The sequence below is a fragment of the Lissotriton vulgaris genome, chromosome 9 (genome assembly GCF_964263255.1).
Source record: "Lissotriton vulgaris chromosome 9, aLisVul1.2, whole genome shotgun sequence".
Classification (NCBI taxonomy): Eukaryota; Metazoa; Chordata; class Amphibia; order Caudata; family Salamandridae; genus Lissotriton; species Lissotriton vulgaris.
Genome location: NC_141697.1, coordinates 253,733,956 through 253,759,654, shown reverse-complemented (window position 1 = coordinate 253,759,654; position 25,699 = coordinate 253,733,956). Strand labels below are relative to the sequence as shown.

The window sequence follows — 25,699 nt, the reverse complement described above, 5'->3', positions numbered from 1 at the left end:
GTAGCTGCGGCCATCAATGGTTTCAGCGCCAGTGCTCCTTTCGGGGACTTTGCCTCTGATTTTCGAGAGTCTGTCAGGTTTTAAGGGTCGACGTCTCTCTTACCTCCTTTGTCGACTTCATATCGGTCTCTACGACAGTGTATTCCTCTGGTCCCTCTGCGATCTTGTCCTCTTCTCCACTGGAGAGGCCCAAGTCTCGGAGCGACGGAGGTTGACCATGGCCTTGCATGTGGTAGTTGGCTCTCCTCTGTCTTTCCCTTACTCCGAGGGTCTTCGGGGTAAATGCCAAGCAGGCTTTGCAATCCTTGCTCTCGTGTTCGATTGGCAGACAGAGGTTGCAAACCGGGTGCTGGTCCTTATGCCCGTACTTGTGGTGGCAATTACGGCAAAATGGTGTTTTGTCTATCCCTGTATGCGCATTCTCCGTTGGACGTCGAAGTTTTCAATCTTCCTCTCCTTCTTCATCGTCCCGGCTCTGTGTTCTTAATTGCGACATGTATTCTCCAACTTTTTTAGTGGTTTTCTGCTTTATTTTCTCCTTTTTCACCAAAAACTCCGGAACCTCTTGGTGACGATGCAGACCCAACGATGGAAAAAAGAATATGAAGATGACGCTCAAAGGTGGGAGCTTTCGGGGGAAGCGCTCCGTCACAGGACGACACCAAATGGTGGGACGTCGACGCCCACCTGGGCTACGAAAAAAGAAAAAAAAAAAACTATGATTCCAGACCCAACCACTAGACCGCGGAATAATGCACAGCATAGTGAATCCAGAAAGATTCACGCTGCAAAAGTATGGCTTCTGCGTGATGATATCGTAGCGGTCTAAATATCATGGCTGTAGGCAACGAGTTAGGAGGGTAAGAGCATGGCTTGCTCATCTGGACTCTATAAGTTCATTCAATGTCAAATCGGATTCCCAGAGTGCGGAGTAGCCAGACCTCTAAAAATTTGACGCAGGAGTAATTGTCTTCTTCCACCATTTCTGGAAGCCTAAATCTGCGGTCCTGATCCTCCAACTTGGAGAGGCGTCAACGTGGATTTGATTTTGTTGGTGGCTACGTCCACTCTAGTCTTCTCGGAAGATGCAGAATCCTCCAATGTGCTAATCTTTGTCTCTACTTCTGTAAGTCTGTCTAACATATTTTTAAAGTTGTTCCTTAGGGCCTGATGATCGTGATGCAGGGAACCTGTGTTTGGTTTTGTTTCATGGACCAGGTGATGTAAGGGGCTGAGTCGCTGTAGAATCATATCCAGGCTGGCCCCAGAGCCTGTTTTAGGTTTGATGGAGTCTGGCAATGGGGGCTTGACCCCTTTAGTGTTGATTGGTTGTCTTAATTGTCTCTGGTGTATTTGCCTTTGTGATCTGCCATCGTGGCAGCTGCGGTAATCTCAAAGAAATGTTATGTGGTTGTGTATCTGCAAAAGCTGTGCAGCGATGGGTTCGCTAGGTGAGACCTAAAAAGGATCTCTACTTAGCTACTTTCAGACAATCTTAAGTGGGCTGCATTTTAAGGACCTTCAAGAGTTATTTTGCCAGGAGTGCCCAGCGGCTAAGAATTCATGAACCTGGGGAGGAGGAGGTGATAGGCATACATAACATCAGAAAATGTTGGCAACTGGTGCATGATGGGGGGAACACACAAGGTGAAATTAGGTGTTTAGTAAGGGAAGACGATTGGATGAATCACCTAAGTACCCTGTATGACAGCAATTAGGCAGATGAGAATGTGAAGAGTACTGTTAAGGTTGATTCAGATATTAAGTCGTACTTCTCCTTTCAAAAGATAAAATAAATTATACAGTCCCTCAAATTAACCAAAGCCATGGGCCCAGACAACCTACCAGCAGTTATAATAAAGAATAATGTGGACTGGTGGACAAGCTTCTTTTATGTCACCTTCCATAAAGTCTTGGGGTCTGGGTGCTGCTCAGAGAGTTGGAAAGGGGCAATAGTTAGGCCAATACAGAGGAAGGAGGACCCCACACAACCAAAGAATTAGACAAATTAGATCCCTCGATGTGGGGAGAAAGTATTTTCTAAAGTATTATTAGACTTAATGAAGTCCTGGGTAGAGTAAAACAACTTAATCCTGATGCATCGAGGAGGCTTTAAAAAAATGCCACTCAACAATAGATCACTGCTTTAGTTTATGGGCATAGCAAAGAAGGCAATTGAATGGAGTCAGATTATTTTATTGCTTTATTGATTTCCAGGCGCCTTTGATTTAGTGGATCGGAAACTACTATGGGATATGCTAGAGCAGATGAGTATCAATAAGGCGTGCTCTTGCTTATTCAGGAATTGTACAGGCTGAACTGGGCCCAAGTGATCTTAGATACCCGTGGGACCGTAACAAAGAATCCAGATAAGGAATAGCCTACGGCAGGGCTGTGTCCTGGCCCCTCTATTGTTCTCCCTATTCTTGTCTGACCTACCAAACACGAAGTAAAGCCGGTGGTTTATGCCCTAAGATGGGTGGGACCTACATCTCTTGCCTATTATATGCAGAAGACCTGGTGATTGTGGATATGACAGAGTAGGGGCTCCAAAGGAAATTGGATATTTTCCAAGATTATTGCTTAAAGAAAAGACTTACGGTTAGTTTGAGGGAAAAATAAATTTATGGTGTTGGGGAAAGGCGGTCTTAATTGGCGCCTGGGCAAGGACAAAGTTGATGTGGTTGACAGATCTAAATCCCTTGGCATGTGGTTTGATACCAAGTTAAACCGGAAAGACCACATAGGAGCATCACAATCAATGGCCTTATGTTCGGTCTGGGGCCTAAAGCACCTTAGCCAGAAATACGGAAGACTATACGCCCCATACTTTCGGCTTTTCATGCAACACTACACCTACAACTTCAGTATGACGTGGAAGTGGTAAACCCAGTTGGCAAATTAGACTGGAACTCTGAGGGGAGCAAATGTACGAAATGGCACCCAGCTCTCCCACCGTCAATAATGATTCAAGCCATAAGGGTAGAATGCCAACTTACAGGCTGGAGCTACTAGGGGCTGAAAGCCACGTTACATTTTTGGCAGAGACTGAATTGGGATGCTAATTTTAAAATAACATACCTCTGTAGAAAACAGAGCTAGAGAAAAGTGAACTGAACTGGGCCCTTCAAGTGGAACGTATGTGAGGAAAGCTCTGCGCTAAATTGTTATTGGCACCAGATTGGTGAAAGGAAGGGCAATTGATCCCAAAGCAGGAATTACGTGCTATCATAAGGAATAATGCAAGAGAGCAGGACTGGTTTTATTTGGGGAGAAATCACCTACCCAGTTTTTAGTTAAAGGCTAGAGTAATGATGAAGTGTTTGCTTATGTCAAGGAGGCCCTGCCAAGCACCAGGCTAAGGAATGCAATGTTGAGATTCAGAGTTAGACTAAATCCGTGTTATGTAGATACGAAGAGCAAAGCAGTAATGAGAGATGAGCAGGTCTTGTGTACATGTAGACTGAAATTAAAACATAGAGGGCTACATATTTTAATAGACTTTGTGGTTTTCAGATGACCTGACCGTTTTGAAACCAGTTTTGAGCAGCAGTAGAATTATTAAATATGGATCAAACCATCAGTCTACTGATAAACACGAGATGCATAAAAGTGGTATGTGCATTAGGGAGATTTTTAATCGCAATAGGGGAGTCCATAAATGGGCAACCAATAAAATGCAAACGATTGGGGGGTGGTATGAGTTTTTATCTTCTGATTTATGGTAAATTGTATGTATAATGATGGAGCCTTTTTAATTATTTCAATGGGTAGATGTTTTAGGATGTAGCTATGAATGTAACAATGTTTATAGATCAAGGTCTAAATAAACAATTTTAAAATCTGAATCTGAGGTAGTTCAGGTATCTTGGAACAGTAGAATGTCTCATAAACGACCCAGAAAGTAAATCAATTGAAAGCATTGGAATTTGCAAAAAACAATGCTTTCCTGTTGTCTTTAGAGTATTACAGAAAAATGAGACCCTGCGATTTGTCTTAGCAAGAGAGGTCAGAGATACTGACTGTACACAGGAGTGTGGGGAGATTATGGTCTGAGCGGAGTCCCTAATTTCAATTAGAATATAGTTGCAAAGGCATATGAAGCACTATTCATACTTTATACCAAGACAATAAACAAATCCACCATAAATATAAAAACAACTAGCACAATTTATTATCGTATCTCCCTATTAGGGTTACAATCTAATTAATTAAAAAGATATTATTCAAGTGATTATCATCATAAAAATGTTTTGTTAAAAAACAGTCAAGAGAGTCGCCGCGGCGTTTCGGTGTCTGTTTATATTAGTCACACCTTCATCAGGACATTTGACAATTGACTTGTTATCTTTCATTGAAGTTTTTATCAATAAAAAGCCTTCTAGATCGACCGGAGATTTGTATCAATCTGTTTCTTCTAGTAGTGTGAGACCTGCTTTTAAAACATTTGTGCTTATGATTCAGCACGGAGGAGCCACCGTAATTTGCAATTTCACAATTTTCAATAAAAGTCTTGGATCCTTTCTTCAATTAGGAATCACTAGGTATAAAACAGGACACATTATATAGAGGTCTTCTCACGAGTTGAATGCTCGTTTCGGATGACCTGAACACGGAGGAGCAGGGAGGCCGAATCCACAGATTGGGACATATGAAAGAAAGGAAGCGAATCAAGCCGTCCTGCATCTGATAAGCCACATTTTAATCACAAATGGCCGAGTAAAAACGAGCATTCAACTTGTGAGAAGACCTCTATATAATGTGTCCTGTTTTATACCTAGCGATTCCTAATTGAAGAAAGGATCCGAGACTTTTATTGAAAATTGTGAAATTGCAAATTACGGTGGCTCCTCCGTGCTGAATCATAAGCACAGATGTTTCAAAAGCAGGTCTCACTACTTGAAGAAACATTTGATACAAATCTCCGGTCGATCTAGAAGGCTTTTTATTGATAAAAACTTCTATGAAAGATAACAAGTCAATTGTCAAATGTCCTGATGAAGGTGTGACTATTATAAACAGACACCGAAACGCCGCATCAACTCTCTTGACTGTTTAACAAAAAAATGTTATGATGATAATCACTTGAATAATGTCTTTTTAATTAATTAGATTGTAACCCTAATAGGGAGGTATCATAATAAATTGTGCTAGTTGTTTTTATATTTCTGGTGGATTTGTTTATTGTTTAATGTCTTGGTATAAAGTATGAATAGTGCTTCATATGCCTTTGCAACTATATTCTAGTTGAAATTAGGGACTCCGCTCAGACCATAATCTCCCCACACTCCTGTGTACAGTCAGTATCTCTGACCTCTCTTGTTAAGACAAATCACAGGGTCCCATTTTTCTGCACTGCTCACTCCCCTCCCTGTGTGTATTACCAGGGGAACCTTCCAATATATTTGTTGTCTTTAGAGTATTAGTCACAGGTGGGGCCTTGATACAGCTTTCATCACCACAGACTGAAGCTCCCAGCTACTAGAAACAAGCACTGGCATAGCCAAGAGGTCTCGCCTTTGGTACCGTACAAGTATTTAATTATACAGCACAATATCCTTGGTGCAACATCAACTGTTGCATGGCTAAACACATAAGAGCCCAAAGGCGAGACCTATTGGCTATGCCAATGTTGTTTAGGTAACTTGATACTGCAGACAATCTCGGGCTCACACGGTTCCCAGCCGCAGCCAGCCCTCTGAAAATATACAAAACAGGGAGGAAATGCAGAAAAACGTGCAAATGCATTGGGTATTTCACGGGAACTGTTGTAGATTTCCAGCCTCCAGTCGAATTTAGCTCTCTTGTGCCCTGTCTCTTCTACAGGTGTTTAAAAGGGGCCGTGAAGGGGGCACGAAACAGGTGTCTTTGCCAAAAGGGTGAGAAATTATTGCTTAAAAAAAAGTCGAAAGGGTGCTAGCCCGGCCTGGAGGCGGGAATGCCTGGGTAGGCGCACGGCAGTCAGGAAGGGCCTGGATCTCTTCAGTTTGGTATCATCATGTTCGCCAATTACACATGCCATGAATTCCACGCGGTACAGGGAGTCAGTCAGCACTCACATGACAACTTGCGGATCTTACATTTCAGACACCTCATGAGTACAATGTATGTGAGAAGCTTTCGGGAAGAGTACTACCGTGGGCATCTTGGTGCATCTCTGCGCTCCCCGAGGCGCATGTCACGCGGCTCGCAGTGAAGCACACCAGTTTATGGGCAAATCGACGCTGCTGATTTGTGACATCACAGTGGATTTTTACGTATGTTCTAGCGGAAGGTATAGCCGTGATCTCTGACTACAAACATCAGGGTTCCAGTCTCAGCATTGTGAACTTCGACAAATCGCACTTTTTTTTTTACTGTGCCTTAAATTGTATGCACGTGTAATATAAAACCACTGCCTTTTATCACATCACTATAAGTCTAGTGAAAGGCCGGGAGAGGATGCAGCCTTATGGCTAGAGCTGCCAACTTTGGAGCTGGGAAACCGGGTTCAGCCTTGGCTCAGCCTCTTGTGATTCTGGGCAAATTATTTCATCCTATGCCTTCAAAAACAAGGTGGAGGGGTGGCTGAAGATGGAGAGGGTCAAGAGAGAAAGTGACGGACAAGCGGGGCCGTGAAAGCGATGCAGCCGTGAAAGGCCACGCTAATTAAAAACGAGTAAAAAAATACAGCTTTGAAAGAAATGATAGGGCACCCGAGGCAGTGATTAAATTTGCGGTAGAGCATGGTATTAGGTAAACTAAAGTTTATTTGAAGTGGGGGGGGAAGTGTGCATGCAGAAAGTGACGAGCAAAAAAATTAAACAGACCCACAGAGCGTTTCCCTTGAGGGAGCGAGCAGGGGCACCATCTGTTTGCAAGTTAATTGCAAACAGATGTCGCCAAAGCTCGCTCCCAAAAGGGAATTGCCAAACGAGCACGTGTTGCCATTGAAAGCAATGCCAAGCATGCCCGTTTTTGGGAGAAAAAGCTAATCGATTCCAAGAGGTCCCCTCCTATGCAGAGCGTGCGCGGTGCGTAGGCGAGACCTTAAAAGGCTCTCTAGTCAGCTACCTTCAGACAATCTCAGGTGGGCCGGATTTTAAGGACCTTCAAGAAGTATGTTACCAAGAGTGCCCAGCAGCTAAGAATTCACGAACCTGGGGGACGTGGACTTCCGCTACTTAGTATGCACAAGTCTTTGACTGCACATTAGCACACCCCTCAATGACAGGTACACTGTGCACCTCATGTGCATATCATATAGCTTTAGAAGCACTAGGATTGGAGCAACCTTAAGGCAGAGTCAAATAATGCCAACAATAGATCCTGTGCCTCAGTTTCTGCATAGAAGCGTAGCATTACAATCATTTTGCAGCAATAATGTCTTTTAAATGTTGTGTGTTATTATGAATAGTGCTGTTATATCGATGTGTATTTATTTATTCGTAGAAACTCTATGGTTTTGCAACTTGCATTGGTTTTCATTAACTATAGCCAATGAATAACTTTATTTCACTGGGGGCCACTGTGTATGGATAGCGAGCACCTTCCCATATAATGATGTTGCCCCCAGGCAATGCTTTTGTTTCAGCCCCTACACCACTACGGTCAGCATCTTCTTCAAGAGGGCTATAGAGACCACCAGTTGGTCCCTAATGGGCACGAATCAAAATCGCAACTGAGCATTAACCAAATTGGGAGCACAATATGAGGGCACCATTCAAGCCCAGTATGTAGGGTACAATGGTCACATTTTACCCGAACACTGTGTCCCAGTATGCTCCAACTAGATCACAACACTTACCAAAATGACAAGCATTTACAATGCAATGGTCTCGGCATTATTAAAGGTAGAGCTATTGGCATTGCTCATGACTTTTTTTTTAAATCATAAACAAATGGCATTGTCATTTACAATGCCAATAGCTTAATCGCTCGCAAATGCATGACCTATTGCCTTTACACCCACACAGAGCCACACATATACAGAGCCACCCACACAGAGCCACCCACACAGAGCCACCCGGAGTCATTATCACAGAGCCACCCACACACAAACAGAGCCACCCACATATAGAGCCACCTACAAAAAAAGCTATCCACACATAGAGCCACCTACAAAAAATAATTGGCATTGTCATTTACATTGCCAATAGCTTAATCGTTAAATAAATGGCATGGTCATTTACAATGCCAATAGCGTAATCGCTCGCAAATGCAGGACCTATTGCATTTACACCCACACAGAGCCACACACACAAAGCCACCCACACACACATACAGAGCCGCACACACAGAGCCTCCACACACACCCAACGCCCCCCCACACACACCCAACGCCCCACACACACAACCAACGCCCCACACACACAACCAACGCCCCACACACACACCCAGAGCCCACCACACACACACCCAGAGACCACCACACACACACCCAGAGACCACCACACACACACCCAGAGCCCCACACACACACCCAGAGCCCCACACACACACCCAGAGCCCCACACACACACCCACACACCCAGAGCCACACACACACCCACACACCAAGAGCCACACACACACCCACACACCCAGAGACACACACACCCACACACCCAGAGACACACACCCACACCCAGAGACACACACCCAGAGCCACACACACCCACCCAGAGCCCCACACACACACACCCAGAGCCCCACACACACACACCCAGAGCCCCACACACACACACCCAGAGCCCCCCGCACACACCCAGAGCCCCCCGCACACACCCAGAGCCCACACACACACACCCAGAGCCCACACACACACACCCAGAGCCCACACACACACACCCAGAGCCCACACACACACACCCAGAGCCCACACACACACCCAGAGCCCACACACACACACCCAGAGCCCACACACACACCCAGAGCCCACACAAACACCCAGAGCCACACACACAGGAGAGCAAGCAGAGCGAGGGGGCAGGGGAGCAAGCACAGCCAGTGTGCAGGGGAGCAAGCTCAGCCAGGGGGCAGGGGAGCAAGCACAGCCAGGGGGCAGGAGAGCCAGCACAGCGAACTTAAAGGAAGGCACGGATACACACACTTGATTACAGGTATTATCATTCTTTTAGCACAAAAAAGGTGGAGGTAAAGGGATCAGAAGGAAAAAGCGAAGGAAGAAGAGAAAAAATGGAGAGAGAGGAGGAGAGCGACAATGGGAGCAGGGAGAGTGGAGGAGGTAGACAAAAGGAGGTGAGAGGGAAAGAGATAATAAAAAGAATGGGTATGGTTGAGATTGGAGGAGAGAGATGGCCAAAAGCAGAAATGGAAGGGAAAATGCTACGTTCTAATCGAAAGAGGCCCACTTCACCTTTCACCCCAATTAGGCAGACAAGAACAGTTTCAAACATGGTAAATAATAAATTAGCAATAGAGCAACATGCAGGCATGCCAGGACACTACAAAACTTCTGTGAATTACAGTGATTTTTGTACCCGACCGGCACCCACTGTGACATCTGCCGATAGTGCGCTCTCTTTTGGAATTACATAATCACACACGCACAGGCTTCATTGCAGCACCCCACGACTCCCACTTACTTCTCAAAGCTGCAGGAGCTCGAGCCACCGCAGCATCACACAGCCTCCTCAGAGAGTCTTCTGGGCCAGGCCTAGACTCGGGTCACATGACTATAGTCATAGTGTCAAGAAGGGCGGTATTTCAGCGCTGGTTTTTAATTTTTAACAGGTCTGCGAATGGCGAGCCCCGCACCTCTTGAAGCCCTGTATAAACTACTACTGCAGCAGCCGTGCTTAGAAGCTTGTTTACACAGTCCCATTAGAAGACTAGCAGCCCTGCTTATGAGCTTGTTTACACAGTCCCGATAGAAGAGTAGCAGCCCTGCTTAGAATTATGTTTACACTGTCCCATTAGAAGAGAAGCAACCCTGCTTAGAATGTACTTTACATCGTCCATTAGAAGAGCAGCAGCCCTGTTTTGAGAAGTGCTTACGTGCGAAAGAGGGAAAGCAAATGCAATGAGAAGTGCGGCTGCTAGTATGCGAGGTCTGCTGAGAAGTGCTCGTGACAGTACACAGATCTGCTGAGAAATGCAGGAGCTAGCATACCAATGAAGCTGAGAAGTGCAGGTACTAGTATGCAAGACCTGCTGAGAAGTGATGGGTCTAGTGCAGCAGATCTGCTTAGAAGTGCAGGTGCGAAGCCTTTGACCGGAAGTGCCGGGCACTGAAAGCTTGGCAGTATCGGCCCTGCCACTCCCCCTCGATGGAATGAAGGGAACTGCGGGGGGTGAGCTGTAAAAGCTTCGCAACAAAAATTGTTTTTGTTCTTTTTTTCAAGACACAAGTTTGAGCGCAGAGATGGCCAGCAAGGCAACATCTAAAGTTGGAATGGAGAGCAGCTCTCCTTGCAGTTTGCCTTCCTTTGTGGGCTCAGCACAGCTTGCTTTCTGCTGTTCAGCCTGCATCAGGTTGCCCACATCTAGGGGTAAGTTTGGCACTGAGTGATGTCTTCTCCAGAGATGTCTGCGGGTGTAGCTGGGCATCAGTGTTTTAGGTGTGGGCAAGAAAACAGGGAAGACAACAAAGGTCATGTGCATTATTACTAACTGTAAAACAGCCATGGCCCGCTACCACAGAAAAGAGGTTCTAGGTGCACCCTACTAGAGCCACTGGGCACATGGAGTGGCAGCTGGATATTCTGGTTGGCACAACGACTGATGGGCACTGGGTGGGTCATTTATCACCTCTAGCACCACTTTCCGTGAATTCTTCATTGATAAACGATGCAATTTCTGCCCAGTCATGCTTCATATGGGTAGACATCAAACAGGTTGGGCAGAGGGAGATCAGTGCCAAATGCCAGGGCAGAGGAACAGGGAACCAGCATGCCCACATAACCAGGGGTCTATGAGGGGCAACCTCTCACCAGTGACTTCATGGGGCACATACGCCATTACACACACTCACTCTTCATGTTATCTATCCCCAACACGCCTATCCTATCTCACAACACTTTGTTTTTGGTTTTTGCAGTTTTATATAACGCGAACTCGACACGAAATTATTGGAGCGCTTTACACGAGCACCAGTTAAATTACAGAAGGACACATTCAGCTTTTTGGTAGGCACGAGGAGATTAAGTGATTTGCTCAGAATCACAGAATGTTGAGCCGACGCCAAGACCTGAACCTGATTCCCCTGTCACAAAGTACTACAAACACCGAGTACAGGTTCAACAAATACAAATTCAAACTGAAAGTCAGCAAACTAATGACAATGTATTCTGAAGAGACATTGTCTTATTGGTTGTTGGGGCGGGGGGAGGGGGCGGGAAAAGCTGTGCAGCAGAAAATATACAAACAGGGATAGAATCACGCCTGCTTGTGTATGCGATTCCTTATATCGGGGGCTTCAAACAAACGGGCAGAATAGGGGAGCGAGGAGTCGTCGACGCTGTACATGGTGAAAGGAAATGCATACACGTATGTCGGTGTGTGCATAGTTCAGCCCTCCAGGGGCTGGAAATGGGACCCCGGCCTGTCACTCAACATCAAATCATTCACCGAGCACTGCACAGGTGTGATGGGACCGCGGCCTCTTTCATACAACATCCGTTAATTCACTGAACACGGTACACGTCTGACGGAGTACAGCCTTTTACCTCTCTGACATGTCTACCATTTTGTCTCAAATACCCCGACCGAGGGGTTCCTAGCTTAACTAGGTGTAGCTGATGTGTCCATAGGAATAAATGTCCCACCGGCCTCAGGTTCCCTCCAAAGCAACCTTTCCCGAGCGGCCGCGCTTCCGAGGCACTGAACTAGCTGCCGCCTGTGTGCACGGGCACTAACGTGGCACGGGGGTGTCTATGAGGGCGGGGGGATTCAGGGGAAGAGCGGGACCAGGGCTCGGGACTCTTAGGATATTAGGTGGGTAGGTGGGTAGCTGGACAAGACGGAAAAGCAGGGTTTGAGAGTGAGTTACAGAGGCAGGGCACGGCAGGTGGGGACGGTGACAGGGGGGCACCGAGGGTCACACCGTGCTTGTGCGCAGAGGAATCCCTCCCGGTGCCTGCCAGTCCCCGCGCTCTTCCTGGTTGCACCGCCAGTGCCACAGCCGCCCCAGAGACTCGTACCTGCTTACCTGGAGGTCACCGCGCAGAGCAGGGGCAGAGCCCGGGGTGGGCGGCAGGGGCGCGGGCTGTCAGCACACACTCGATGCCGTGCGAGGGGAGCTTGCACCTCGGCCTTGAGCTCCTCTGGTCCTCCTCTTTCTCCTCAGCCGTGTGCGGTGCCGGAGCTCCGGGTGCACTCGCCAGGCTGTGGGCAGAGCTCCTCGGGCCCAGCGCAGGCTCTCGGCCGCCACCCAGCAGAGCGAGGGGTGACTGCAAGCCCTCAACCCAAATGCCTCCCACAGCAACAGCGCTAGATATGGAGCGTGTAACAAACAAGGAGAAGGAGGCAACAAAGAGAAAAACCGCACGCAGCAACAAAAAAAAAAAGGGCCGGGAACAGCTACCGAATCCCACAGCGGCCGACCTAATCAGCGGGAGGAGGGTGGGAACAAACACGGACAGTGGGAGGGGGGCGGGAAAAAGACCACGGCAGGGAAAGAATACAACGGCCGACCGATTCAGCGGGAGGAGGGCGGAAACAGAGACGGACAGCGGGAGGGGGGGCGGGAAAAAGACAGCGGGAAACGAGGACAGCAGCCTACCTCATCACAAGAAGACTTAAAATGGCGACCACAAGCTTTTGAAATTTTTTCGGAATTGGGGGCGTATTTTGCTGTTCTGAGTGACGGACGACGTCACTGTCTAAAGAACAGCAAAAATGACGCCCCCAAATCCGAAAAGGACGGAGCTTGTTTGGAGTGACGCATCTCTCCTCCAATGGCTGGCCTCCGTTTAGGAAGCCAGCCAATGAAGGAGAGAGGGGGCACGGAGGCGGGACATTCACCGCTACTCAGACTCATTAAATCTCCGGCCTAAGACTGCGCAAGCGCAGCCTTTTAGGCCTTCGACCTAAAAACGTTACACCATGAAACGTTTTAGGTCTCACTGTGACCGCGCATGCGCACTCATTAGCAAGATATTGTATACAACAAAGGGCTTGCAGCCTGCTTATTGCTTCACATTTGTTGGCTTAATTTTCAACATTATTTGCTGGCTTCCAATTAGCCAGCATGTGTTGATTCCACTTCTTCTTTCGGCTAGAGCATGGACCAAGTACTGATTGCTTCAACTTGAGTGCTGTCCCAATGCTGATCACACTGTGATTACGGCGCATCTTTTACCTTTTCTTCTTCCCAGTCTCCCTGTTGAACCTCTGGTCATTTGTAGCTATAGTTTACTATGCTACAAATACTTCAGAGAAGCCCTTTTCTCTTGAAATGGATGTATATTGTGGCAACAGATGTTAACTGCTTTTATTGTGACAACAGATGTTACCTGCTTCCAAATGTTTCGCCACTAAGACATGGGCACAATTGCTTTCTTTATGCAATAGGATTTTTACCGAAATTTCATTTTTTCCCCCTCGAATGGGGAGATTAACTATTTGCTCAGAATCCCAGGACTTTTGTGCTGATCCCTAACCAGCATTGGCAAAGCCAATAGGTTTTGCCTTTGAGACTATTGGCCCTGCCTTATTTTTTGTTCAATCTGTACATCGCGGGCATTGCCAAATTCGGCAATGATTTGTAGCCAAGCTGTATAGCAGTGCGACTAAAAATAATTTTAAAAGGACTAAGATGCCCCAGTACTAATGAGCTTTAAAAAATGCATTTGACTTGGCTGCATAATACTGCTTTTATAATTTGTTATAGCAACACTGCAAAGCATTGCCAAAGCCAGTAGCTCATATATGCAAGAGCTGTTGACTTTGCCAGCGATTGTTCCTCCTGGTGTGTTTTAGGCTTTTTCCATTAGGAGGGCCTGGGGTGCAAGGAGCAATGAGAGTCTGGTAAATCATAACTAAGTCACCTAGAACCAGCAGGCCACCATGCAGTGAGGGGCCATTTAAATTCTGTAGGGCACATAAAGGACAACCCTTCCAATGGCACAGGCCTATTTACAATGAACGTCAAGCAAACTTTTGTAGATGTCATGCCATGAGTGACCCTCTAAATACCTGCAGGACAGTAAGCAACTGAGAACCAATTAGTGCCCGCAACACCTCAAACAACAGATGTTTATCTCCTAGTGGCAAGATATTAACCTGCAGCCAACACTCAAAATCATCTGCAGCACATCACGAATAAAACATTCACCCAAACTCTGCATGACCGTAAAAAATTAGCAACCATCGAATTACTGCCCGACACAAAATACATTTACAACAATTACATGTTAGCAGCACCTTGAGCAGCCAACAGATGCAGGAGCTCAAACAAGGGATTTATTTTAATGACTGCAAGACCAACAGGAGACCACCCAATGTAGCAGGGCCAAAAGCAAACAAAATCCAACCAATTCTGACATGCCTTTGGCGAAAAACAATCATGTGATGAAGACAGGACTTAAAGGAACAAATACCCATCCATTGCCGCCACAGCCTACCTGTTGGACATTCAGTAACTGGATATCACTGTTGCGATTGAAGTCCTAAGCATAGCTTGGAAAAACTTGGTCATGCTGCCCAGTGTGTTTTCCTTCCAATGAACTTGAGAACCCATGAGATCACTGAAAGGCCCCCCCATTTTAAGGGATATGATCAACAAAACCAGATCTTAGCCTCTTCTGAAAGTGGGTACCCCCAACCTGGTCGTTGGTGGCAGCTGATTATAGTATCAGCGCTATGGGCCATTTTACCTGCCTTTCTGCTGGAGAGGCAACCTCCTCACACTATCTGTAGAACCCAACCAGCTCCCTAAACATGATTGGTGGCTTTCTTTAGTGCGTGTGGTGTGAGTTTCAGAAATATCCAACTATATAATTTGCAGGAAAGCTAGGATCTATGATCGCCACGAGTGATATGCGCTAAATTGTGATTTTCCTCTAGGCTGATGCAGCATTTAGTGAATTGATATCCTGCCAGTCCTTGTGTGTGTGTGTGTCTGGCATTTCTCCTCTGTTGACTTGTTTACATAAAATGAACGAATACCAGAAAGGCCTTGGGAGCCCCATAAGTCTGAGAAACACTCGAACACTTCCCCACAGGATATCACTGGCCTTCTGGCTTAATGTTGAGACAAATCTGGTGCCAAGCACATAAACACTATTAATACGCATGTGGTTATATTTTGGATTTTTTTTGTGTTTTATCAGCCCCTGTTTACTTTCATGCAAATAAAGTCCATATATTCAGAGTTGGTTAAGTAGTGCTATTTACTGTGTCATTCCTTATCAGAATGTCTAATCCATTTCATACCCCAAGGCCTTAAGTTCTTAACCTCAATAGAAGAACATAGCAATGACCAAACACCCGCCCGCCTCTTCAATGTCAACAATGTTCATCAAACATTATAGTATTCTTCTTAGCATGTCTGTTGAGCCATTAAACATTTACGTTTCTACAGTTTGCCTCCCATTCATATGTCATAATTCCCCAGTAGTGCATCCTCCTCAGTTTAAAATGTTTCTGAGGGCACCCTAAAGATCTATAGATGGGGCTCTCCAGAGTCGCACAATGATCTAGTCTCTGTCATCATGCTTCCAGGTCTGGGGGATGTTTGCTACATTAATGCCTGTTAATGTCCCTTTTCGCTATTACATAACTAAGCCTTAATAAGACCATTGTGTATTGGTTTGTATCCAAGTCAATTGCTACGTGTAGTAGGATACTTCTCGCCGGGACTCCCACATCCTGCAGTACACTGACCGATGTGCAGCCATGTACACAGTGGGGTCACCTACAAGGCTGGAGAGAGGTATTTAATAATCACCCAGTTGATGATACGGTGGACCCATTCCTTTGTGATTCCTGGGCCATCACTCACTTATACAGGCTCCTGGAATGTGGTGGCCAGCATAAACTTTTTCATTTCCAATTTTATGATTTGGTTGGAAAGTGACTTACCATTTGGTCCTGAAGAATGCCTCTGAACCCGTTTAGGCTCATTAGAAGGCAAAAACATGTTGACCTATTTTAGGGATATATTTGCTAATAACCCCCATGTCCTTTCACTTTTTGTATTCTATCCAAGGAGACTGCAGAATAAAAGCCCTTTGGCTCCCAAATACTGTTTTAACACTTTTTTCTTTGCACTCTGCCCCACACCATCCAGATCCTTGGTCCCTTCCCCAAAACACCTCAGCTCCTCTTCTAGCTCAGGAGAGTTGTAGCCCTTACCAGTGACTTTGTGGCCCTGGTGTGAGGAGGGAACCCTATGACGAAGCAAGGGTTCTTGTACCAACAGATGCCTCAAATGCAATTGGGCACCGTTTGGGCCCAGTACCTTCATTGCATTATAACCAGGGAGCTTTCGTTTTTCTCTCCCCCTTCCCCCTTTTTTTTCCTCGACCTGTGCGACGTACTTCTAATGAGTTCTCATAGTAAGATACTTCTCACAGTGTGCGTTTTAATACTCAATTCAATTCAAAAATCTTTATTCCGATCATAAAAGATATACAAATTATTTGATCGTTAAAATACTTATAAAAGCATGTTAAAAGCATTATACAAATATACTATTTTAGAATACAATTCTAAAAGAGATGGTTGTGCAGATGCTATGTATAATACAGTTTTTAGAAAAACACAACTGGGCCAAATGCAAGGGGGTAGAGGAAATATTTCACACGGTTATGGTGACCTCAATTATTCGTGCACGAACCCGCCACATTGCAGTCAGGAATTTTGCCATTGCAAACACTGTTGGCCCAGATAAATCCGTCTTTAGGACTCTATAAGCCGGAGCTTATGTTTTGAAGCCCAGGTTTTTTAAGTGAGGGACCAGCCAATGTCTCCTGATTCTAGTGTAGGCTCTGCAAAACAGAACCACATGCAAGTCACTCTCCAATTTATATGCGCAAGCCGGACACGCCCCTGTCTCCAATCGACCAGCCCAAGACTTTGTGAAGGACCTTAAGGGGAGAGACCCGTACCTCCATTGCAGAAAGATCTTCCGTGTAAATGCCGGTGTCATGCCATCTAATACACATTCATGGCTGTATGAGTCTTTGATTTTGATAAAGAGGTTGGTTAGGGACCCTTCCCGGGTGGTATCCAATGTTTTTTGAAGCATAAAGTTATAGAACAGATTGGAAAGTGCTTTTCTGGAGATCCTTACGGACGCACTTTCCGGATCTGACCACAACTCTGGCACTCCAAGAGTCGTGCACATTCTCTTGATGTACTTTAGCCAGGGGATTTTAGTGGCCTTAGGCAACTTAAGAAATTCCTGCAGCTCCTTTCTATAATTGGCAAGATCCTGGCTACTCCATATGTTGTTTGCGCGGTATGTCCCCATAGCTCACTCCCATAGATGATTCCCCCCGAGCTTGAGCTTTGTAAATATGGATCGCAGGTGCCAACGGGCGAAGTGGGGATTTCCTAGCAATTCTTGTGATGCCTCCCGCCCTCTGAGCTAATTTTGTGTTCGCTTTTGTTATGTGGGCTGAGACTCTTCTCACCATGCGAATATCACTAGTCATGCCTCTGGGGAGTGGCCTGAATGTGGATAGCCGGTTTATGACCTTATTTTTTAGCGAGGCCCCTGTTTCAATGGTCGCTGGCTTTAGTTCCGGTACCCAGGCTAAAATAACAGTATATGCAGCTACCTCTGGTGGGAGATTTACTGTTACTGTTTTTTGTGTTTTCTGTGATATAGTATTGGGATTTTGGAGGTTTTGGGGATTTTGTAGATTCCTTTGAGGAGGTTTGGGTACAGGTGTGGTTGATGACTGTGGGTGTACTGCCTCGGTGGCTGTTACTGGTTGCTGTATACTGGGGGGCTGTGTGTGTGCTGCATCTATGGCTATTGGTGGTTGCTGTAAGCAGGAGGAGGGATTATTGGGCTTTAGGCTAGGCACCTGCTGGGTGGCCGGTTTTAACTTTGCAGTCAGGTTTAAGGATTTCGTGTTTTCTGTCCCCTTTTTCTTGGTCGGAGTCTGGGACTCGGGACCCTTCTTGTGTTTTGGATCTACGCTTGCTGCTATAGGACGGTTGTTCACGGCTTTCCAACTATCCATAAACTGAGTGGTGGATTTCTCGAATTTGGTAAGCCTCGCTTCTATCTTGATCAGGCGTGCTTCTATGGGACTGAGCAATGACCTGAACAAGTTTCCTATATCTGCAAGTGTGATATCCTCTTCGACTGCCTCCACAATGTCGTCTGTTGTGGGAGGTGGAGGTTCGATAGAAGCATTAGCTAGTGGGGGAGGTTCTGTTAGGTCTAATAGTGAGATCTCCGGTCTAGTATTGTCAAGGCTACCCTTGTCTTGTGTTGTGCCTAGCCTCTGTATTTTAGCCTTCCTTTCTCTATTGTTTGGTCCCCCCATCTTCCTTTTTTGTATAGCCCCTTCCCTCACTCCCCTAGCTCTACTTGATGGCTCAGTTGTGTCTAAGACATGCGTTACCAGTGGGAGTTCCTCCCTAGATGAATTGAGGGTTTGTTCGGGAGCTTCCTCCACAATAATGGAGATTGGGGGTTGTGCAATTTGGGTCGATGGGAGGGTCAGTAGGCTCATATCTTCAAGGTCGCTTAAGGTTTCCTCAGAAAGATCTAGATTAACGGGTGGCTGGTCCCCTCCGCAGGCTCCAGCCAAGGATCCATTCACGTTCAGCCTTTCCTCTGGAGTCTTGGCCAGCGCTAGAATGCCCATAGATGATCTCCTAACCCACTCTATTTCCTGGGAGATGCGTCTTTCTAAGACAGTAATGTCATCGATCAGCAAGGAGCCCGCCTTGAGGAAATAATTATAAATTTTGCCTTGGGCCGTTGCAGCCGTGGGAGGTCCAGCCGCATCCGAATTGGTTTTGCTCCTAGTCTCCATGTTGCTCATTAAGGAGGAACTATTTATGGAGGCTTGCAGAATCCTAGTGGCAATACACGGGGGGAAGATAAACATGCCTCGAAAGAGGGGGGCCGGTCCGGTCTCTTCCGTTCTCGAACGGCCTCAAACGGCCGCTCTTTGCCCGGGCTAAGTCCTGCGCGCGTCCCGCGTGCGCGGGTATTGCTATGGTGATATACTGGTGTGCTGTGGGCGTGCCTTGCAGGGAGAGCGGGCCAGGTGGTGGTAATCGGCCTCGCGGGGACTCCTGGTTGCTGAAGTCCCCAACGTCACGCTCGCAGCCCTGCACGCCTCGCACCCAGCACTCAGGTCAAGCCCAGATGAAGCGGGACCCGCAGAGCGGGTCCGGCGAACAGTTTCCCTTCACAGGCTGGCCGGTTTAGCTGGCTTTCACTGAGTAGTCAGGAACACACCCTCCGTTCTTTACAATGCGGCAAGAGTCTCCACTCTTCCAGAAGGGCCTGATTTTACAGCAAAACCACGAGTGTGGAGCAAGTCTCCTGATTGGAAACTACATCATAAGCACTCTGGGAAACTGGCATGGCAAATTGTCATTTTTTTTGATCACTAAATTGGAGTTGCTATGGCCGCCTTTCTATGTGCCATCTTGGCCTGATCCCATCCTGCTCCTGTAAGTGTTTCCACATCTGCCATCCTGCTCCTGTAAGAGTTTCCATATCTGCTTCCCATACATTAATGAGTTTGCCAGATATGCTGGGGGGCATTAACTATCAATAAAGGATAGAGAGGATATTTTGTGCCTTCTTGATGCTTTTAGATCATTCAGCAGCTTTCAATATCCTGGAAGAGGTGGGCATATCACACTGACCATAGGATGGTCTGCACCCTTTCAGTCAGGCTCAGATTTGCCTTGGGTCGAATTGTCACCTCTGAGTCCAGTGCTGTAGAGGGCACTCCTTCCTCTGCTACTTTTCTACATTTATGTTCAGCCACTTCATGATCTCCTCTATGGATCCAAAATACATTGCCACAACTATGCCCAATATAAAAAGATAGTATTGCAGTTGTCTAGATATCTAATGGTAGATACTGTGAAACCGGGTTGATGAAACCTTTAACGTTATGCAAACACAAATGGACTATAATTGGTTGAGTCGGAATTTATTCAAAATTGAGTTTTCACTTAGAAACACAAAGTCTACTCTTAAAAATTAAACCGTTAGGTGCTAAACCTTGAGAATAGGGTAAAAAATAAAAAATTACAGACAAAGTTAAAACCATTGAAAGTTCTATTCAACTTGAAGGTATCGAGAGGCAGCAACACTAATTCACCTTTGAACTACCCCCTAAAGATGATGTGTACAAGGCTCACTGACCTGGACAAACCACACAGATCAAATATCGAATGGGTGCAAAAATCAACTACTGCAATTCATTAGCCATAGGAGGCACAAAAATAACATCTCAACCTCACGTTCTGAAGAATTCTGCAGCCTGGGGCGAAGGAATCCGATTTTATTGCATTAGTATTTAAATAACACTTTCCTACATTTTGCAAGGGCCAAAGCGCTTTCTGGGTGGATGAACTGTATTATTTATCTAGCACTTTATAAGCCAGCTGTAGTTGTGAAGCGCTTTCCTTTGAATCTATTTCCTAGGCGGTCTTCGGAGTGTATGGTTTATAGGGTGTCTGACCTAGCTATATGTGCCATGTTGGGCATGGTGTGTGAGGTTTGCCAACATAGCGGAAGAACAGCATGTGTAATGTTGCTGACCATAAGCGTGACATATTGTGGAGTAGGTGAGTACAGACACAACTCTTTATGGAGGCACTTACTTTCTTTAGGGGTCAACGTCATAATTGCACCGAAGTGAATATCTATGCACTGGCTGCCTGGGCAAGCCACAGTGAAAGTTAGAGCACTCATGCTGGTGCCCAAATTGGTATTGGGCTCTGCTTCCAACTTCCAAAATAATTGCTTCTGCATAACCAAACCAAAGAGATCTTTAAGTCAAAAGGCAAGTTACTCCTGGCTTCATTTAAATCTGTGTTTCTGACGCTGGCTAGAGCCCAGTGGAATGTGTTACTATAGAAACTATCTTACCCTGAAAAACTGCACCCTTTCAGGAGAGCTCTAAAACACTTGTTTTAATCTATGCTATGCTGCTTCTTTCCAAATCTATAGGCTGTCTCCACCTCTTAAGCGCTACATTAATCCCCAATGATAATGCAGTTTGTTTTTACTCCTGGCATTTTGAGATGACCTTGTTGGTTGATATCAATAGCTATGTTATAGTGACAGGAAGATTAAGAGAGTGAATTTGAAAGAAGGTATATATCTTTTTTGCCTTGTGCATAGTATGCACTGTGTGCTAGCCAAAAAGGAAGGTTTTTTGCATCTTCCCCTTTAAAACATGAATCTGGACTAATTGCATCAACCACGGGCTGTAAAACTCAGGGAATTGATCATGTTTACTGAATGCTTGTGCAGACTGTGTGTTTGGAAAATGTAAGAACATTGGGGAATGTGATGCAGTCAGGCATGTCAGGTAAAGGCGTGGCTGAGGCCAGCCCATCTGTGACTGGATAGACTGTCAAATGATTTCTGAGTCGGGTGTTTTGTATGGCTTATGTATGTATGTGCAAATAGGTAGGGTGTTGACATTTGCTCTGGAAATTTGGCGAGGTCTTAAAGAAATACTTCCTTTCACTGAACCTCAGTTACATGTGCCTGGGATTCATGCATTGATTCAGGGCAGACTGGACTATGCTAACTCAGACTTCTATAAACTTTAAACAAAATATCTCAGAATGGACAACCCTGTGTGGTAACATAACCTGCTTAGAGGACTCTGGTTGTAAGTAATACCATAAAGTGACTTGCAAAACTACCAGTTTACAGAAAACCAGAAACTGCACGCCTGGCTCTTACACTCCTTCACCCATCACACTCCTAAACACTGCGTCCCAATGACTCGATTGCCGTACCTCTGTGGTCATCACACACGACATGGAAACACTTATCACATAGGATCAAAATAAACTTTTCCAACCTTACAACCTGAATTTTGTAGCAGGTTGCCAATATAGGCAAGTGCTTCAGCATCCTACTACTGTCTTTCTCGATGAACAGGGCCAATGGAACTATGCGGCAAGGTAGGACCAATTTATGCAACAACTAGGAATACATTTTGCATCAAAAAAGGCAAATTATGCGGAGTAATTAGGCACATTTTGTGATTGCATTACTTCACTATTTTGTCATTTGGCCACCTGGCTGTAGGTTACGCCTCTTAGGACCAGTTTAATACCCAAATAAAGCAATAAGTAACACAAAGGTGAGCAGTCATCCTTTGCCACGGGCTGCCCACTACGCGACAACACGTTGCCTCGTTATAAGTAATTTTTAAACCATGTGAGCTAGAAACAAATTTTGTTTTTATTCTGCAGGTGGCATGAGGATCATGAGGTCAATCTATAAATGTGGAAAAAAACGCAGAGATGACACAATCGCATAATAGGGCACTTTCCTGGTTACAGTTATTTTTGAGGCCCATCTTTCAGTACTTGCCAGGTTCCTGGCTCTGTGTTTACTATGCAGAGGATAGTGAGGGTGGAATAGAGGATATTGGAAAAATGGAAAAGGAAGGAAATGGATACAAGAAAAGGTGAAAGATAGAAAGGGGTGGATTAGTATAGGGAATTACGGATATAATATTAGAATAGGGAAGCACAAGTTATTTTAGCGGAGGACATGCGAGTCTGGTAGCTGGGTTAAATAGAGTAATGGAAGGATGAATGAGGGAAGAAAACCAGAAGTGTTAATTGGGAGATCGTAGTAGTAAGTTCAGGTTTGTGATGAATAAAAAAAATATGGAAAGAAGAAGCTGTAGAAAGGGATAAGGGAGATTCAGACTCAGTAGAAAAATTAGGTCTGAGATGAGTCAAATGAGAGATAACATGATGGAGAATTTAGTAGGGCTGTTTGGGAGATCATAGTAGTAAACTGATGTTTGAGGTGGGACACGGGGAGAAAGGGATGGAGATTGGAAGAAGAGACAGGGATGAGGGTGCAGCTTATCTTGGTGCAGTGGCACGAGGTCCAGATGTATGAGGTGCCCATTGCACACCAATGATCTCTGTAGTTAATACTGACTTTAGAGGCGGCAGTTGAGGGGATATTTTTCTTGTTTGCATTAGGGCCCATGACATCCTGGCTACGCCACTAATCATATAGCTGAAAAACTGGCCAATATTTCCGAAACGGGCAGTTTTTAACTTGTAAAGACAAAGTATAGCTGTTTGGCAAGGTATAGGAGCTTGTGCATTAGCACTTGGTGCAGTCAGCGTTTGTGCTAATGTCAGATAAATCAACTGTACAAACCGATCCACTCGATCGTAAATCAGGCCCACAAAAAGTCCACACGCCGACCTGTCAGACCAGCCCCTTTGGCACTGCCAAATTGCCCTCTATGCCATATCAGTTCCTTCCTACCCTGATGAGAAACCCCACCCTCCGACCCACGATCGTTCCACCCTATGCCACCACTGAGGGAAAGAATGTTCTCATGTCTGGCGGCTCCTCGGTGAGGGGGAGGCCCTCCCCAGCACTCCCCCCCCCCCCCCCCCCCCCCCCATCCTCCTCAGAAGTGAAACATCTCTCTAGCCCCTAGGGCCTATGCAGACATGGGCAAGCGGTGGTATAAGGCCTGAGAAGATCCGTTCAAATAAAACAACCGACTATTACCAAAAATGCATGCGAAACGTCCTCCCTGCTGTGTATTACAAGTAGGGCTCCTGGTTTTATGGTAGTTATTTTTTAAACATTTACGTCTGTATTTATCTGCATTTCCTTTTTGGCCATTTTATTGTTGTTTATCCATATTTATTTTAGGTTTTGAGAATAAACTGGCACATAAAATGGTATATTTCCACAGTTATTTAACTGATCAACCTGAACTCGTACTTTGATGACTTTCGCGTTTTAGCAAATTAAGCAGGCACATATAACAACACAGCTCTGACAGGCAAATATCAGCCTTATATACAAATACATCTAAACATATGCCTATATTTAAGGAAATCTCATCTGTTTTCAAATCCCCATGGTGTCTACCTTCTTAGCAGTTGGTCTGGAATTAATGAACAACAAGAGTTACTCACAAGAAGCACAATTTTCTGTATTTTTCCGCTTTTATAAATAAATACAGAAAGGAAATAAATTGTTTTCTGTCTGTATTTAACTGTAAAAATTGAAAACTGGAAGCCTTAATTACAAGTAAGGAACACGCTTCTGGATGATTTAGGATGGGCTACCCAACTCATTGGTTTAACGAAGCCCGTATAGGAGTTCTTTCTTTCCCTGAACTCGATTGCCATGGTTTTGACCTAAATGTTATGTAAGGTCCACGAATGGGGTCAGTAATGCCGCTCTCTCTTCAACAGGCCGCAGCGTCCCCTTGCTTAGTTGTACTGGGTGAGGGAGGGCATCCTGACATGGAGGGCATCCTGACATGGAGGCCAGGGCACCGCTCCGGTCCTCGGTGGGGTAATATCGGCACGCAGCCAGAGAGCAAGACAGTCAGGACTGGGTAAGCGTCTCCGAGCTGCAACCAGGCCGCTCACCTCCCCACCCCCATTACCCGACGGCGTAGGCACCAATCTCTCCACACTTCCGTGCCTCCGCCTGAAAGCTACATCCCGACATTTATTTAAAATATACTGTTAATTTGTTATATATTCGCACTCGATGTGGGCCCAGCTTTAAGCACACAAAGCTAATGCCCCAATTCAAGTGCGCCTCTCCACCCTACTACGGTAGGGATATCCCATCACCCCCTATCATTAGGGGGACACCATGTTCTCAATTCGGCGAAGAAAATAGAACCTCAGCCCGACTTGGAAGTTAACCATGACTATTCGCGATGCAATAAATTGAGGCCCGGAAGTCCCGGAATGGAGCCACCGTGCTTATACCCGCTGGATTTCGCCACCCTCACATGCCCCTCTTGCTCGCCCTGTGTGGGGTATGAGGGTCGGGCTCACCTCGCTTGAGAATCTCCGGCGTCGCGAGGCATATCTGAGCTCACTCAATCCGTCTTGGGAGCGCTGATCTCGGGTTGTTGCAAGGGGCGCCTCACTCCCTCGTCGGACCCATCCCTCCGTTTCATGGGGCCGTCGCTCCACCTTCAACCATCCACTATGTTTTAAAATGGTGTCCTGAGTGCGCAATCCTTGGACCCCCTCTGTTCAGTGCCAGATTGGAAGTGAGACCGGTTTCAGATTTGGAGCCGCCGCCCCCCCCAGGCCAAGTGCAGATCTGGTGTGAACTGGATTAAAACGGTAAGCACAGGAGCCGCCTCTCCCCTCAGGAAGTGCGCTCCCTGGGTGCCCTTGTGTGGGAGATGAAAGAGACAGGAGGGGGGCAATTCAGAGGTTCACTTCCAAAGCTAAACTGATTAGAAGTATTGTGCGAGGACCTGAGGCCTGCAGGGGGTCTGTGTGCAGCCCAGCCCCCATCTCCCGGCTCACCCCAGTTCACACCCAGGGCTATGGAGATACCAGTGTGTCCCAGCCCCCTCTCACACCTATTGGTGCATGGAGTGTCCAGCATGGAAGATTCAGGGGCACAGACAACACGTTCAGCACAATAAAGATGGCGTTGACAAGAATGCCTAAAATAAACCCAACCGACAGTTCAAACGCAGGGCGTTGATCCCAGGCTAGTGCAAGGCTGCCCTTCAATGCCCAATCACCGAGGGTGCTGATACTGGACAGATTTGCAAACTGCAACCAG

General features: G+C 46.1%; 1 protein-coding gene across 1 annotated transcript in view; it reads right to left on the bottom strand.

Annotated features, from left to right (window-relative positions):
• The window catches only part of VRTN (vertebrae development associated), a 61,282-nt gene extending 36,157 nt beyond the window's left edge, over positions 1-25,125 (bottom strand). The window contains exon 1 of the mRNA XM_086937484.1: positions 24,949-25,125. Coding sequence (XP_086793610.1) covers positions 24,949-24,980 — 32 coding nt within the window. The 5' untranslated portion in view covers positions 24,981-25,125. The remainder of the gene's footprint in view (positions 1-24,948) is intronic.
• Between the last annotated feature and the right edge of the window lie 574 nt (positions 25,126-25,699).